We start from the raw sequence: 14907 nt of genomic DNA, 5'->3' as shown, positions 1-14907 counted from the left end.
AGGAGGAGGAAGATGCCACCACTACCGTAGGGACTGGGTTGCCTCATGATGGGTTGCCTCTTCCGGTGGAACCACTGGGGTCTTGCTGCTGTGGTTGGAGTCCGAGTCAGCCCCTGAAACTGGTTTAGGTGGGGGTGGAACCCGTGGCCTTTCGGAGACCGCTGAAGACAGCGGCTGAGAGAATGGCCCAGGCACCGCTAGGAACCCCCACGGGTTCCAATACTGCCATTGAAGCAGCAACTGCCCTGAGAGCCAAGCTCCCTAGATGGACCTGCATTGAAGTCTGGCGCATAGGCAGGGTGATGTCACTTAGGTGGCGCCCCTTATACCGGCACATGAGTGCGAGTCTCCAGGGGCACTAGAGCCGGACCTACAGATACACCAGGGGAAAATATCTCTGGCAACGGTAAATGCGGTGCGCGCACACCTGACAGGGAATGGATATGAGCAAGCACTGGAAGAAGAACTGAACACTGACTTAGAACAGCTTTGAAGATTTACTATGAAGAAGAAAAAATACTGCTTTCCCTTTATTTTTTTAGTAGTTTACGTTTAACACAGTACTGTATTTGTCTCCCCCTCCCTTTTTTATTTTAGACTCTGCTGCTGCCTGATTGTGTACTTCCAGTTCCAAATGAGGTGTGTGGTTTACTGTTCAGTTGGTAACTCTGGTGTTTCTAACTCTGAGGTTCTAGTGTACTTATAGACTAATCAAGTCTCCTCTTAACTTTCTCTTTATTAAGCTAAATAGAATTACTGCCACTATAAGGCATATTTTCTAGTCCTTTAATCACTGTTGTGGCTCTTCTCTGAACCATCTCCAATATATAAATATCCTTCTTGAATTGTGGACACCAGAACTGAAGACTGTATTCCACCAGTGGTAACACCAGTGCCAAACACAGAGGTAAAGTCTCCTACTCCTGCACAAGATTCTCCTGTTTACAGATCAAAGGATCACATTTGCCCTTTTAGACACAGTATCACACAGAGTTCACCGTCACTTTAGAGGTTAGTAATTATTAGCCACTAATGTTACGTTTGTATTCGCATTTCCACTGTAATCTCCTTGCCCCCACCTTCCAATTTTCATTTGCTCTTAACTTTCATCTATCAGTCAGAAATTTTCCATGAGAAGGTAATTTTTCTTTTTTTAAGTTTGAACCAAGATGGTTCAGCCTTCTTTGAATATGAGGAGGGATACACTTTCAATTTCAAAATAATTTCTGCAATGTTTATGTTTACTTATGTGTTTGTTTTGGAATTTATTAAACAGCTCCTGTATTAAACTGAGGAAAAAGATGAAATTTGGCAAAATAGTCATCCTCCTTGAGGGGAAGAATCTGTAGGAAGTCTGCAGGAGAAAACGAGCCTCTTGCTTCATTCACTGCACATCTTGAAAGGTAAAAAACTGCACATGTCCTCAGGTTCACTCGAGAGGGTTCTCTTGTGAATGGTATGATAAATGTGCAAAAGGACATCATTATTGGGACTTGGATTGTCGCATCAGTTAAAATTTTGATATTACCTCTAATTTTTGCTTTCTTCTCGGGCAGAAACTTTGAATTCTTCTGGAGTTGTGAATGACCCCCACATGAATATCAAGACTTCAGTGGGTTCATAGAATCATAGAATATCAGGGTTGGAAGGGACCTCAGGAGGTCATCTAGTCCAACCCCCTGCTCAAAGCAGGACCAATCCCCAACTAAATCATCCCAGCCAGGGCTTTGTCAAGCCTGACTTTAAAAATATCTAAGGAAGGAGATTCCACCACCTCCCTAGGTAACGCATTCTGGTGTTTCACCACCCTCCCAGTGAAAAAGATTTTCCTAATATCCAACCTAAACCTCCCCCACTGCAACTTGAGACAATTACTCCTTGTTCTGTCATCAGCTACCACTGAGAACAGTCTAGATCCAAACTCTTTGGAACCCCCTTTCAGGTAGTTCAAAGCAGCTATCAAATCCCCCCTCATTCTTCTCTTCTACAGACTAAACAATCCCAGTTCCCTCAGCCTCTCCTCATAAGTCATGTGTTCCAGTCCCCTAATCATTTTTGTTGCCCTCCGCTGGACTCTTTCCAATTTTTCCACATCCTTCTTGTTATGTGGAGCCCAAAACTGGACACAGTACTCCAGATGAGGCCTCGCCAATGTCGAATAGAGGGGAACGATCACGTCCCTCGATCTGCTGGCAATGCCCCTACATATAAATCCCAAAATGCCATTGACCTTCTTAGCAACAAGGGCACACTGTTGACTCATATTCAGCTTCTCGTCCACTGTAACCCCTAGGTCCTTTTCTGCAGAACTGCTGCCAAGCCATTCGGTCCCTAGTCTGTAGCGGTGCATTGGATTCTTCCGTCCTAAGTGCAGGACTCTGCACTTGTCCTTGTTGAACCTCTTCAGATTTCTTTTGGCCCAATCCTCCAATTTGTCTAGGTCCCTCTGTATCCTATCCCTAACCTCCAGCGTATCTACCTCTCCTCTCAGTTTAGTGTCATCTGCAAACTTGCTGAGGTTGCAATCCGCTCCATCCTCCAGATAATTTATGAAGATATTGAACAAAACCGGCCCCAGGACCGACCCTTGGGGCACTCCGCTTGATACCAGCTGCCAACTAGACATGGAGCCATTGATCACTACCCGTTGAGCCCGACAATCTAGCCAACTTTCTATTCCACCGTATAGTCCATTCATCCAGCCCATATTTCTTTAACTTGCTGGCAAGAATACTGTGGGAGACCGTGTCAAAAGCTTTGCTAAAGTCAAGGAACAACATGTCCACCGCTTTCCCCTCATCCACAGAGCCAGCTATCTAGTCATAGAAGGCAATTAGATTAGTCAGACACGACTTGCCCTTGGTGAATCCATGCTGACTGTTCCTCATCATTTTCCTCTCCTCTAAGTGCTTCAGAATTGATTTCTTGAGGACCTGCTCCATGATTTTTCCAGGGACTGAGGTGAGGCTGACTGGCCTGTAGTTCCCGGGATCCTCCTTCTTCCCTTTTTTAAAGATGGGCACTACATTAGCCTTTTTCCAGTTGTCCGGGACTTCCCCCGATTGCCATGAGTTTTCAAAGATAATGGCCAATGGCTCTGCAATCACATCCGCCAACTCCTTTAGCACTCTCGGTTGCAGTGCATCCGGCCCCATGGACTTGTGCTCATCCAGCCTTTCTAAATGGTCCCGAACCACTTCTTTCTTCACAGAGGGCTGGTCACCTCCTCCCCATGCTGTGCTGCCCAGTGCAGTAGTCTGGGAGCTGACCTTGTTCGTGAAGACAGAGGCAAAAAAAGCATTGAGTACATTAGCTTTTTCCACATCCTCTGTCACTAGGTTGCCTCCCTCATTCAGTAAGGGGCCCACGCTTTCCTTGACTTTCTTCTTGTTGCTAACATACCTGAAGAAACCCTTCTTGTTACTCTTAACGTCTCTTGCTAGCTATAACTCCAAGTGTCATTTGGCCTTCCTGATTTCACTCCTGCATGCCCGAGCAATATTTTTATACTCTTCCCTAGTCATTTGTCCAATCTTCCACTTCTTGTAAGCCTCTTTTTTGTGTTTAAGATCAGCAAGGATTTCACTGTTAAGCCAAGCTGGTCGCCTGCCATATTTACTATTCTTTCTACACGTGGGGATAGTTTGTCCCTGTAACCTTAATAAGGATTCTTTAAAATACAGCCAGCTCTCCTGGATTCCTTTCCCCCTCATGTTATTCTCCCAGGGGATCCTGCCCATCTGACATGGACTTCTTGTCATTTGCTTTTCTCCTAAGCCTTTTGGAAAATAGTTGATCGGAGGAGCTTAAATTATTTCCCAACAGGATTCTGTTCTTATGATCCAGTTTTCCAGTTAAGGATTTACCCGCAGCCACAAACTACAAATATCAGCAGCCACCCCTCCAAGACACTTGAGGACTTTTTTTTTTTTTTTTTTTTTTTTAAAGAAAGCACTTTGCACCCATCCATCTTAATGACCTCCATCTTCGCCTCCAAATATCAGTTCTTTTGTTGCTTATCTTCATAGCTGCAGAGTCCAGAAAGGAACTTTGTATAGGCACTGGTGGCTGCCCAGAGGTTACTCACCTTTTCCTACTGTATTTCATATTTAGCTTTACTGCTGTTGCAACCAAATATATATTTATCTCATTTGTCATAAGTGGTTCAAAAGTTCTGGAGAAATCCATTAGAATATAAAAAGTCTAGGAGTTATCACTTACTGTTTTGGTCCCGTGCAGGAGTGTAATTTCATGAGAGTCTGGAATTTTCTTGACAGGGTTCTGAAACAAACAAACAAACAAAAAAATACAATTTTATGGACCTAGCCTATTGCCATTACATCAAGAAAACCATCACAATATGAACATTAAAATAAGCTACTTAACCTGAACAGGAAATGAAAACCAATTTCTACTTTTTCCTGATAATATTTTTGAGAGTAAAATCATTTCAGCATAAAATGTTATAAAATATATATATGCTATTAATGAGGCAGCAGTACTATAAACAGAATAATGGATAGGCTTTAAGTATTTAGGGAAAAATTCCATGTAGGGTTCTTATAGCTTCCTTAAAAGGAAGAAACCTTACAATTTGGTTTTTTTTTTAAATGAACACATACTTAAGAGGAGGGGAACAATTAAAAACTAACGATAATCTAAATTATTATTTTTCCATTTTGTCCCTTAGAAAAAATAAAACTTCTCCTGCTGGGTCCTTGACCCCAAAGACCTTAAAATCTTGAATTACAAATGTTAATAAATCATACTACCTCTCAAATCATTTGACTTTGTCAAGTATTATTTATTACACATTTAATGCAACAATCTAAAATTACATCATAACAATTTATGTTATATACAATGTAGATAGGACAAAGGATAGGCTTTAAAGATTTATCTCAAGCTCTACTGTGACCACAAGCATGCCACTAGGACAGTTTTTGTGTCAGGCTATATGATGTAGTCAATCTAATGTAGTTCAGAGCAGTTTGTTTAATCCCAATATATAGACCTAAAGCCATTTACAAGCCCCAGAAGATTTATAAGAACTCTAAAACATCTATTTAACAACTGTTACAAACATGTTAATAGTTACTCTAAGCAGTAAAGCTGAAGGAATTCCAGTCACTGTGAGTTAAAGTTTTAATGAAGGTCACTTGAACCATTCACAAAACACTCATTTAACTGGCATTACTTAATGTTCTAAAATAGTTACAATCCATCATTCCAATGTCATATCTGTTGTTATAACTTTCTACTACAAGAACTCAATAAAAAATTACTTTTTAAAGTATAGTTTACAGTGTAATTAGTAAAACTGTCCGAAGGGTAGAGCCCTAACAAGGGATATCAAAACACATGGACACCAGATTCTACAATGCAAATTGCTTGCATTAGATTGTTGCACATTTATTTGATACAGGTGTAGCATAAGGTTAAATAATTCCTATTTTAATTTCTTTCCATTTACATTCTATAAGCCCCAACTGATCATTGGTCTAAATATATTACAGAATTTGACATAGCCTCTTTAGGAAAAGGGTTCAATTCAGACACGTGCTTAGTTAAACAGCCTATACCTGTTCTTTCTCTCAGACTCCAGAGAATTTTTCAGAAAAGGGGATAATTCTACACACAGCCCACAGAACCACTTAGTTGAATGTTGGCATACAGTACCCTAAAGGTCATAACTACAGATTCAACAACCTACAATCCTAGGGAAGAAGTTTGGATCTGGAGCCCTATTTACAGTTCAGGCCCCACCTCTATAAAGCACCAGAAAAAGTTATTTTTGTATTATTAATTAAGCCTCCAATGGCTGAGCCTCCTTAATATTCTAAAGTGCTTTTAATTACTGTTTGGGTGATACCAAAAACTGCTCATCAGTAATTTATGGTTCTTGATATCACCAATAGCTCTAGAACATTTTATAAAACAGAAGGCAGGCAAGGAAAATCATATATGTAGATAGTGATAAGTTTCAGAGATGTATGCATCTGCCACAACAGACGAAGCACCAACTTTGAAGAACAACCTCCATCATGAAAGACAGATTGAAAATCTTCATTGGTTAGCAGCAGCAAAAACAGAGCATTTTGAATGCTATTAGTGTATTCGGTGCAAAGGCGTTAAGAAAATGTTATATGCCTGCTCACAAAAAACAGGTTTACTTTCAAAATTATGTCTATATTTCAGTACTTAATGTAGTTTTAAGGGGTAGCCTGCCTGTCTTGTGAGTTCTTTCAATGTGTTAGGCAGCAGCAGAGCAGGCAAGGGAGCTCTTACAAATATGAAAAAGGAGGTTTGTCACTACCATATTAAGTAGTAATGAACTGGACTATTTGCAATTAGTTGTTTGTGCTTCATCTTTTAGGCAAGTTACAGCATTTATTTAAAAACATTAAAATGACTTTGTTTAACTATCTCAAAGCTACTAAGAAATACCAATAAAAAAGCTTTCTATATAATTCCCTCAGATTAGTAAATAAAATGTGCAAGACAGACCAACATTTATTTCATTTCAATCTCTAGTACCTCCAAGTGGTAGTAAATCGGCCTCCTTCTCTTTGAGATGAACACAAAGTTCACATAAAGAGGTTTCTTGTTGTGAAGCACTCGTTGAATGTATTTCTGGCTGCTTAACAATAAGGCGGAGCAACAGATACATGTAAACAGTACCACCTGATAAATCTTAAAATTCTAACAGCTTGTTCCTGAAAATCAGACACAGTCAGAGGGTTCATTGTACTATACTCTGTGCTTTCCAAGGGATTCCTGACATTTAAACTAACTGTTTAGATTATTCAAAACAAAAATTAAGATAACAACCTCCAGGGACATATCTTGGCAAAGCATCTCTTAAAAATAGCCAAATATTTACCAAAAAGAAAAAAAATATCAATGTGACTCATTCTATTTTAGTAACTCTAAACTTCCTAAATTATAGAGGACACTAGAAATATCTCAAACTTGCAAAAACAAATGCCTATATATGCACACAAGTACAGATGTAACTAGTGACTTTCCAGTATTGTAATTCCAAAGAACAAGGAACACCAGACAAGGATTTTTCATGCTCTAAAGAAAAAAATTAGGTAGTATATTCTGACAAGTGCTGACTTTTGTGCTAGGAAGAACCCCACACATCTTGGGAGTTTAACTACAAGCTTGACTAAATACTAAAACAAATTGTCTGTTCAATATAAAACTGTACATTAACCTTGGGTTACTAACTTGGAATCCCAATGAAATATGGGGTACACTTACCGTAAGGTGGGTGCAAAACTAGTTGAAAGACCATATGGAAAGAGTAGTTACAATGGATCTCTGTCAAATTAGGGGGATCAATCTAGTGGGGTCCTGCAGGGGTCTATGCTGGGTCCAGTACCAGTCAATGTTTTCATTAAGGACTTGGATAACGCAGTGTAGAATATGCTTATAACATCTGTAGACAACACCAAGCTGAGAAGGGCTCCAACCACTTTGGAAGACAAGGTAAGAATTCAGAACGACTAACAAATTGGAGGAGAATTTGTCTAAAATCAACAAGATGAAATTCTATAAAGACACGTACAAAGTACTACACTTAGGGAGGGAAAATCAAATGCATAATTACAAAATGGAAAATAAATTACCTTGGTGGTAGTACTGCTGAAAAGGGGGTTATAGAGGATCACAAACTGAATGTGAGTCAATGATGTGATGCACTCACAAAAAAGGCTAATATTCTGGGATGTATTCACAGGACTATCGTATGTAATTGTTCCACTTGGCACTGGTGAAGTCTCAGCTAGAGTATTACGTCCAGTTCTGGTCAGCACACTTTAGAAAATATGTAGACAAACTTGAAAGAATCCAGAGGAAAGCAACAAAAATGGTAAAAGGTTTAGAAAACCTGAACTATGACGGAAGGTTTAAAAACTGGCATAATAAGTCCTAAGAAAAGAGGGGGGGTGGGGAGGGCACCTGATAACCTCTTCAAATATGTTAAGGGTTGTTATAAAGAAGAAAGTGATCAATTGTTCTCCACGTCCACTGAAAATAGGATGAGAAATAATCAGCTTAATCTACAGCAAGTGAGATTTAGGTTAGATATTAAGAAAAACTTTTTAACTATAAGAATATTTAAACACTAGCATAGGCTTCCAAGGGAGACTGTAGAATTCCGATCACTGGAGGGCTTTAAGAACACGTTAGACAAACATCTGCCACGGATGTGTTAGGAACAATTAGTCTTCCTTCAGTGTAGGGGGCTGGACTGGATGACCTCTCAAGGTTCCGCCCAGACCTACATTTCTAGGATTCTATGTTAGTCTATTGCCATGCCAAATAATGTTGAATTTGAACTGAGAATCCGTACCCTGACTAGAAGCAACAAGAAATCTGAACAGATATTCTTGAGTGTACCAAAACAAAAGTTTTGATATGGCAACTTTACTTTCCTTCCCATTTATCACAGGAATTGACCTGTCCGGACAACATTTTTCCTTGTATTTCTAGAAAACTTTGCATTTTTATTGCTTTAAGATGTTAATGAGTTTTTAAACCTGTAAAATATTATTCAATTAGCCAACAGCCCTGCTCCTTTAAATTGACCTTTCATTGTTGAGAATTTGGTCTCAGCTTGCACAGTGAATGTCTGCAGAGAAGATCACAAGTCTGAAATCTGGACCACTGCTCCTCTTTGTTGCAGGTAACTCCATCTCTACCTGTTTGCTGAGCTTTTGGTGCCTCCTCCCAGCAGCCCCTTCTTTCTCAGCCCCAGATAGAGCTTTTACTTATCTCGAAGCAACTATAGGTTAACACCAAGGCAGGGCTTCTTCAGATTGGTGATCTCCTTCCAGAAAGTCAGTTTAAAAGACAAGACAAAAGGTAAGGAGCACACCAGTCATTCTACTATTTGGGCTACACCTAGCTGAACCTGAGGTGAACCCTAGGCAAGCTAAATAAAGCAGAATAAGAACATAAGAATGGCCATACTGAGTCAAACCAAAGGTCCATCTAGTCCAGTATCTTGTCTTCTGACAGTGGCCAAAGTCAGGTGCTTCAGAGGGAATGAACGGAACAGGTAATCATCATATAATCCATCCCCAACTTCCAGCAAACAGAGGCAAGGGGGCATATAAGGTGGAAGGGAACGGGCTTGGAACCCCCATCAGTTCCTTTGCACCGGACATCCTGGGGAAGACTCTGATGCAGAGGGGACGGAGGGTGGGTCGTGGAATACGACTGCCTCACATCTCGAAGAACTATAGTTACAGTAAGTGACCACTTCTTCTTTGAGTAGATGCAAATGTGTATTCCAAGTAGGTGACTTGTGAGCAGTAACCCCCCATCCGGAGGTGGGGCTTGGAGTCTATCTGAGTAAGGATCGTAGGACTGTTCTTCCAACATTAGCGTCCGCTCTGGAAGAAGCGGTGATCATAAATGTATGTATCGACAATCATGTGGTGGCCCTGCAAATGTCCAATATGGAAATGTCATTGATGAACACTAGTGACATTGCATGTGCTCTCATTGAATGAGCCCTGTCATAAATATAAAGGGAAGGGTAATCACTTTTCTGTATACAGTGCTATAAAATCCCTTCTGGCCAGAGGCAAAATCCTTTCACTTGTAAAGGGTTAAGAAGCTAAGGTAACCCCACCAGCACCTGACCCAAAATGACCAATGAGGAGACAAGATACTTTCGAATCTGGAGGGGGGGAAAAGGCTTTTGTCTGTCTGTGTGATATCTTTGCCGGGAACAGACCAAGGATGCAAACCCTTCAACTCCTGTAAAGTTAGTAAGTAATCTAGCTAGAAAATGCATTAGGTTTTCTTTGTTTTTATCATAAATATAAAGGGAAGGGTAAACCCCTTTAAAATCCCTCCTGGCCACAGGAAAAATCCTCTCACCTGTAAAGGGTTAAGAAGCTAAAGGTAACCTTGCCAGCACCTGACCAAAATGACCAATGAGGAGACAAGATACTTTCAAAAGCTGGGAGGAGGGAGACAAACAAAGGGTCTGTATCTGTCTGTATGATGCTTTTGCCGGGGATAGAACAGGAATGGAGACTTAGAACTTTTAGTAAGTAATCTAGCTAGGTATGTGTTAGATTATGATTTCTTTAAGTGGCTGAGAAAAGAGCTGTGCTGAACAGAATGAATATTCCTGTCTGTGTGTCTTTTTTTGTAACTTAAGGTTTTGCCTAGAGGGATTCTCTATGTTTTGAATCTAATTACCCTGTAAGGTATCTACCATCCTGATTTTACAGAGGTGATTCCTTTACTTCTATTAAAAGTCTTCTTGTAAGAAAACTGAATGCTTTTTCATTGTTCTCAGATCAAGGGTTTGGGTCTGTGGTCACCTATGCAAATTGGTGAGGATTTTTACCAAACCTTCCCCAGGAAGTGGGGTGCAAGGGTTGGGAGGATTTGGAGGGAAAGACGTGTCCAAACTACGTTTCACAGTAAACCCAGTTAAAGTCTGGTGGTGGCAGTGGAAATTCCAAGGGCAAAGAGTAAAATTAATCTGTACCTTGGGGAAGTTTTAACCTAAGCTGGTAAAAGTAAGCTTAGGAGGTTTTCATGCAAGTCCCCACATCTGTACCTTGGAGTTCAGAATGGGGGAGGAACCTTGACAGTAGTAGGTCGTGATTTTTCAAATTTTTCTCCATAACTAAAAAGTTACATGCACCAAGATGAATCTACCATATTTAGCAGTGAAGATGTAATATGTCCACTCAGATTAAACTCATGTTGTGAGAGAGAAGGTGGAGAAAGAGGATATATGTGCACACATACTCCTCTCTTCCCCCCACACTAAACACACACACACACACACACACACTCTCACCCTTCTAAATACCCTGTAGCCTAGGGGAAGTTCCATGAGCTGAAAAAGAGACGATCATGAGCTCAAATCTCACCTCTACTGACTGCAGTGTATATTTCCAGGAATCTCACCAGCCATTTTATTAACCAAGGCCATAAATCCTAACCCCAGAAGGCACTCAAGTCTGAGCGGCCACACCATTTTACAAATAAGTCAGCAGATAGATTATATGACATCACAACAAGAGGCTCAAGAACAGAACACAGGATTCTAACATGGTAGACCCAAAACTTACATATTCAGCCAGACTGCCTTTCAGAGTCAATGTGCTTTGGTTAGCCTATCTCTAACCTATATTCTTCAACCAGTATTCGTGATCAATTAGATAGCTAATGCAGAAGGCTACTGCTATCTAGCAAACTGTAGTGTAACCCACAAGGAAAGGGTGTGTCAAGTCTTCCTGTAGTGCCTAAACAAGAAGCTAGCAATTACTCATGTAGCTCAAGTGGTAGAGGTCTGAGCAGGGGTTCTGAATGTCTTTTTGCACTCTAGCACAAAATTAAGGCAGAATAAACTTCCCAATCTATTGGTACAGGAGCATCTGAAGTCACTGTCAAGAATGTGCGCTTGAGGGCAAGTTTGAGAAAGCTGGGGTATGTATTGTTTTTCCATATATATTGGAGATGGAAGCAAATGCTTTATGGAGTGTGTTATCAAGTGGTGTAGCCAAACAAAGTGGAAAGGAGTGCAGGAGACTCTTCCCTTAACTTTTCATTTCCTTGATTTTAGGGTTTTGAGTTGGTGGGTGGGTCCTGATGAAACCTTAACTCTCACTACACACAGTTCTCATGTGTTTATTTTCTAAAGTGTGGCTTCAAAAAGAAATATAAAAAGAAAAATTTTGTAATAAGCCAGCAGATGCACCTAAGTATGAGCAACCAAGTTCTGGAGGATCAACAGGCCAAGAAGCTGGAGGATTTTATGACAGCTGGGAAGGGAGCTGGAGGCCAAGCGCCATGTTGGCTGTAGTGTGTGTGAGGGGGAAAAAGGGGAGAGCCACTCTGTGAAAGGAAGGACTGTGCTGCTCCGTCTGGGCCTCTAGGCTGATGGGGTGCACTTCTCCTCGGCTTCTCAACCTTCACCTTCCCTTGGGACATATGCGAGTTAAGTCCAAAGTGCTCACAACAAGTCCCAGCCTAGCAGCATCCATGACATCCTGCACACTTGTATCCAGGGCAACAATGGGTTGGCTGCAAACACACACAGCCATCTTGTGTATTAGTCATCTTGGATGATGTCCCCACATGAGATATCCACAGCGTGGGGAGGGATGTATTACTGCAAGAGAAATTAGGAGGATTCTCACAGCTCCATGATGGGTGCACAGGACACTAAGGAATGAAAAATATTAAGAGGATGCTGTAGAGCAGGGGTGGGCAAAGTTTTTGGCCCGAGGGCCACATCGGGGTGCGAAACTGTATGGAGGGCCGGCTAGGGAATGCTGTGCCTCCCCAAACAGCCTAGCCCCTACCCCCTATCTGCCCCCCTCAAAAACCCCGACCCATCCAATCCCCCCTGCTTCTTGTCCCCTGACCACTCCATCCCGAGACCTCCCCCACCACCACCACCCCGTCCCGACTGCCCCCCAGAAACCTCCTGCACCTTACCCAACCCCCTTACCAAGCCGCTGACAGCAGCATGTCTGGCCGACGCGCCACCTGGCCAGAGCCAGAAACGCTGCCGCACTGCCCTGCACGAGCAGGTAGCTCTGCAGCCCAGAGCGCTTCCCGCACGGCATGCTGAAGCTGCGGGGGTGGGGATACAGTGGGGGAGGGGCCGGGGGCGAGCCTCTCGGGCCAGGAGCTCAGGGGCCGGACAGGGTGGTCCCGCGGGCCATAGTTTGCGGTAGAGTCATTCTTATTAGTCTCCATTGCTAATGCAGATAATACTGTAACAGCATAGCCTCACATTCTGAGTTTTAATTACTTGTGGGCGGGAGGGAAAGTTATTAATTTGTTCTGTGGTCTAAAATAAACCCCTCCAAGAATACAGCCAAAAATTCATGGGGACTTTAAATACATGAACTTCCTTTCTAATGCATACAGGAGGCAAACTTAATTTAACCAATGTAGAAATAGCTCCTTGTCTTGCTTCTCCCAACATCTCCTAATCCATAGTCTCATGATTTTTTTCTTAGATCTGCATTGAAGAGCCTTCTTAGCAAGACAAAAGACCTTAGATTTGACTTTCATCTCTAAAAATGCCTAAAAACACAAATCTACAACGTTATTATAAGTCAGCTAGAAAATATTTCATTAAACAATGGGTCAATGGTCATTCAGACTGTTCCCAGAAACTTGTAAGTAACTTGCACAGAATCTTTGCTTCTTTCATTTGCCACTTATTATCAGTTTTCCTTCCTGAAAAACCTCCTTTGGTTCAGTATCTAACAACAGGTAACACAACGAGATTTGCAGCATGATTTGTAAATGTCTCTTTATACATAAATATTACACTCTTCAAGTATACAGAACCTGTCTCCTCTTTCTCCTGGTAATTAGCTTTAAGAGTTGAAAGGTAATGGGTGATTATTTTTCATCACATATTCTGGAATCTCACTCAGATGATTTCTAAATTCATAATGAGCCCTCAATCTGTGAAGTCATAGTTTCCATTAATATTTACGAGCTGGGAATTGCTCTCATGTACGTGAACAAGATAGATTCACTTCAGTCTTTTCCAAGGCAAATTATAATCTCTGATAAAACTGGTTTAAATGTAAAATTGCATGTGGTCATTAAAAATCCCATTGCAGTTTCCATAGGAGAATCTTTCTCAACCCCAGTGTCCTGGCCATACTCCAGATAAATTACATTCTGCTTACCTAACATACTCCACCCCTTCAGTTTCAAATGGATACAATACTTCTCACTTGATAGAGGCTATTGTGCACCGTTCACTATGCTTTATAAGAAAGTACCTATGTTTTAGGCAAGATATGGTTTAATTTTGGTGGCAAGATATGCAACTCTATTATAGTGCTTGGCTGAGTAGTGCTAGATATAGTTAAGAGTGCAAAATTATAAACCTGTTTTCATTCACTGATAACTTTTAGAAAGATTATTCTTTTAGGCTTTAACTTTCCATGCTTGGTTTCTACCCAATAGAGGAAAGTGAACAAATCAGCATTCTCCATTATTTGCTCATGAGGGGAAACCAAACAAAAACACCACCATATATTTTTCACTATTTCTTCTTTAAGAATTTGCTAAACTTTCTCCTTCATGGGGGGAAGGAGAGAGAATAACTGAAAGACAGCAGACCTTTGAAACTAGAAGTGAAAATAAACCTCAGTGAAAAGAAAGCCCATAACTAAGGGCCAAATGCTTCTTTCCAATACACACATCCTTCCCTTTGAAGTCCACTAACATTTCATATCCACTTTGAAGGAGACATCTGTATTTCTATACCATACAATTCTGAAGTGCGGAAATCACACAGGAGTAGACCAGAGTATATTGGAGGAATCCAGGAACAAAAGAGGATAAGGAACATGTCATGAGACCAGAGGATGGGTCTCTGACATGCTGGCCTGTCCACATAGGTACCATGTAGTGCATACTTTTAGCTCAGGAGAAAGAAAAAAATATCTATAGAGATACTTTGCCAAGGAAAGATATAATAAAACACACAAAAATGTACCTCACACACCATCTATGCTTTTTCACTTGATCTACCAACAGAAACTAATGGAAGCCAAAAATTCTTTAGCAGTTCCAGAACAAGCGTTGTGTTATGGAATCCCCATCACTGGAGATTTTTAAGAGCAGGTTAGACAAACACCTATCAGTAATGATCTAGATAATATTTAGTCCTGCCCTGAGTGCAGGGGACTGGACTAGAAGACCTCTTGAGGTCCCTTCCAGTCCTACAATTTAATCACAAAAATACTTCCATATTTTCTTAATTTGAGAAGTGGCTTTACTGTTCTTGAGTTTGTCCCCTGACTTAAAACAAATAAATTATGAAATTCAAACTGCGGGTCTATGCAAATTTGTGAAAGCTCTAGATAAAATGCCACCAGCCTT

The 14907-nt window shown here is 41.0% G+C and overlaps 1 protein-coding gene across 3 annotated transcripts in view; it reads right to left on the bottom strand.

The window, feature by feature from the left end:
- WDR70 (WD repeat domain 70) overlaps positions 1-14907 on the bottom strand; it is a 271500-nt gene that overhangs the window by 183952 nt on the left and 72641 nt on the right. For all 3 annotated transcript variants that reach the window (XM_048851706.2, XM_048851709.2, XM_048851708.2), the window contains exon 6: positions 4222-4281. In XM_048851706.2, coding sequence (XP_048707663.1) covers positions 4222-4281 — 60 coding nt within the window. The remainder of the gene's footprint in view (positions 1-4221; positions 4282-14907) is intronic.

The sequence above is a fragment of the Caretta caretta genome, chromosome 5 (genome assembly GCF_965140235.1).
Source record: "Caretta caretta isolate rCarCar2 chromosome 5, rCarCar1.hap1, whole genome shotgun sequence".
Lineage (NCBI taxonomy): Eukaryota > Metazoa > Chordata > Testudines > Cheloniidae > Caretta > Caretta caretta.
The sequence above is the reverse complement of the archived record's forward strand: the minus strand, read 5'-3'. Positions and strand labels throughout refer to the sequence as shown.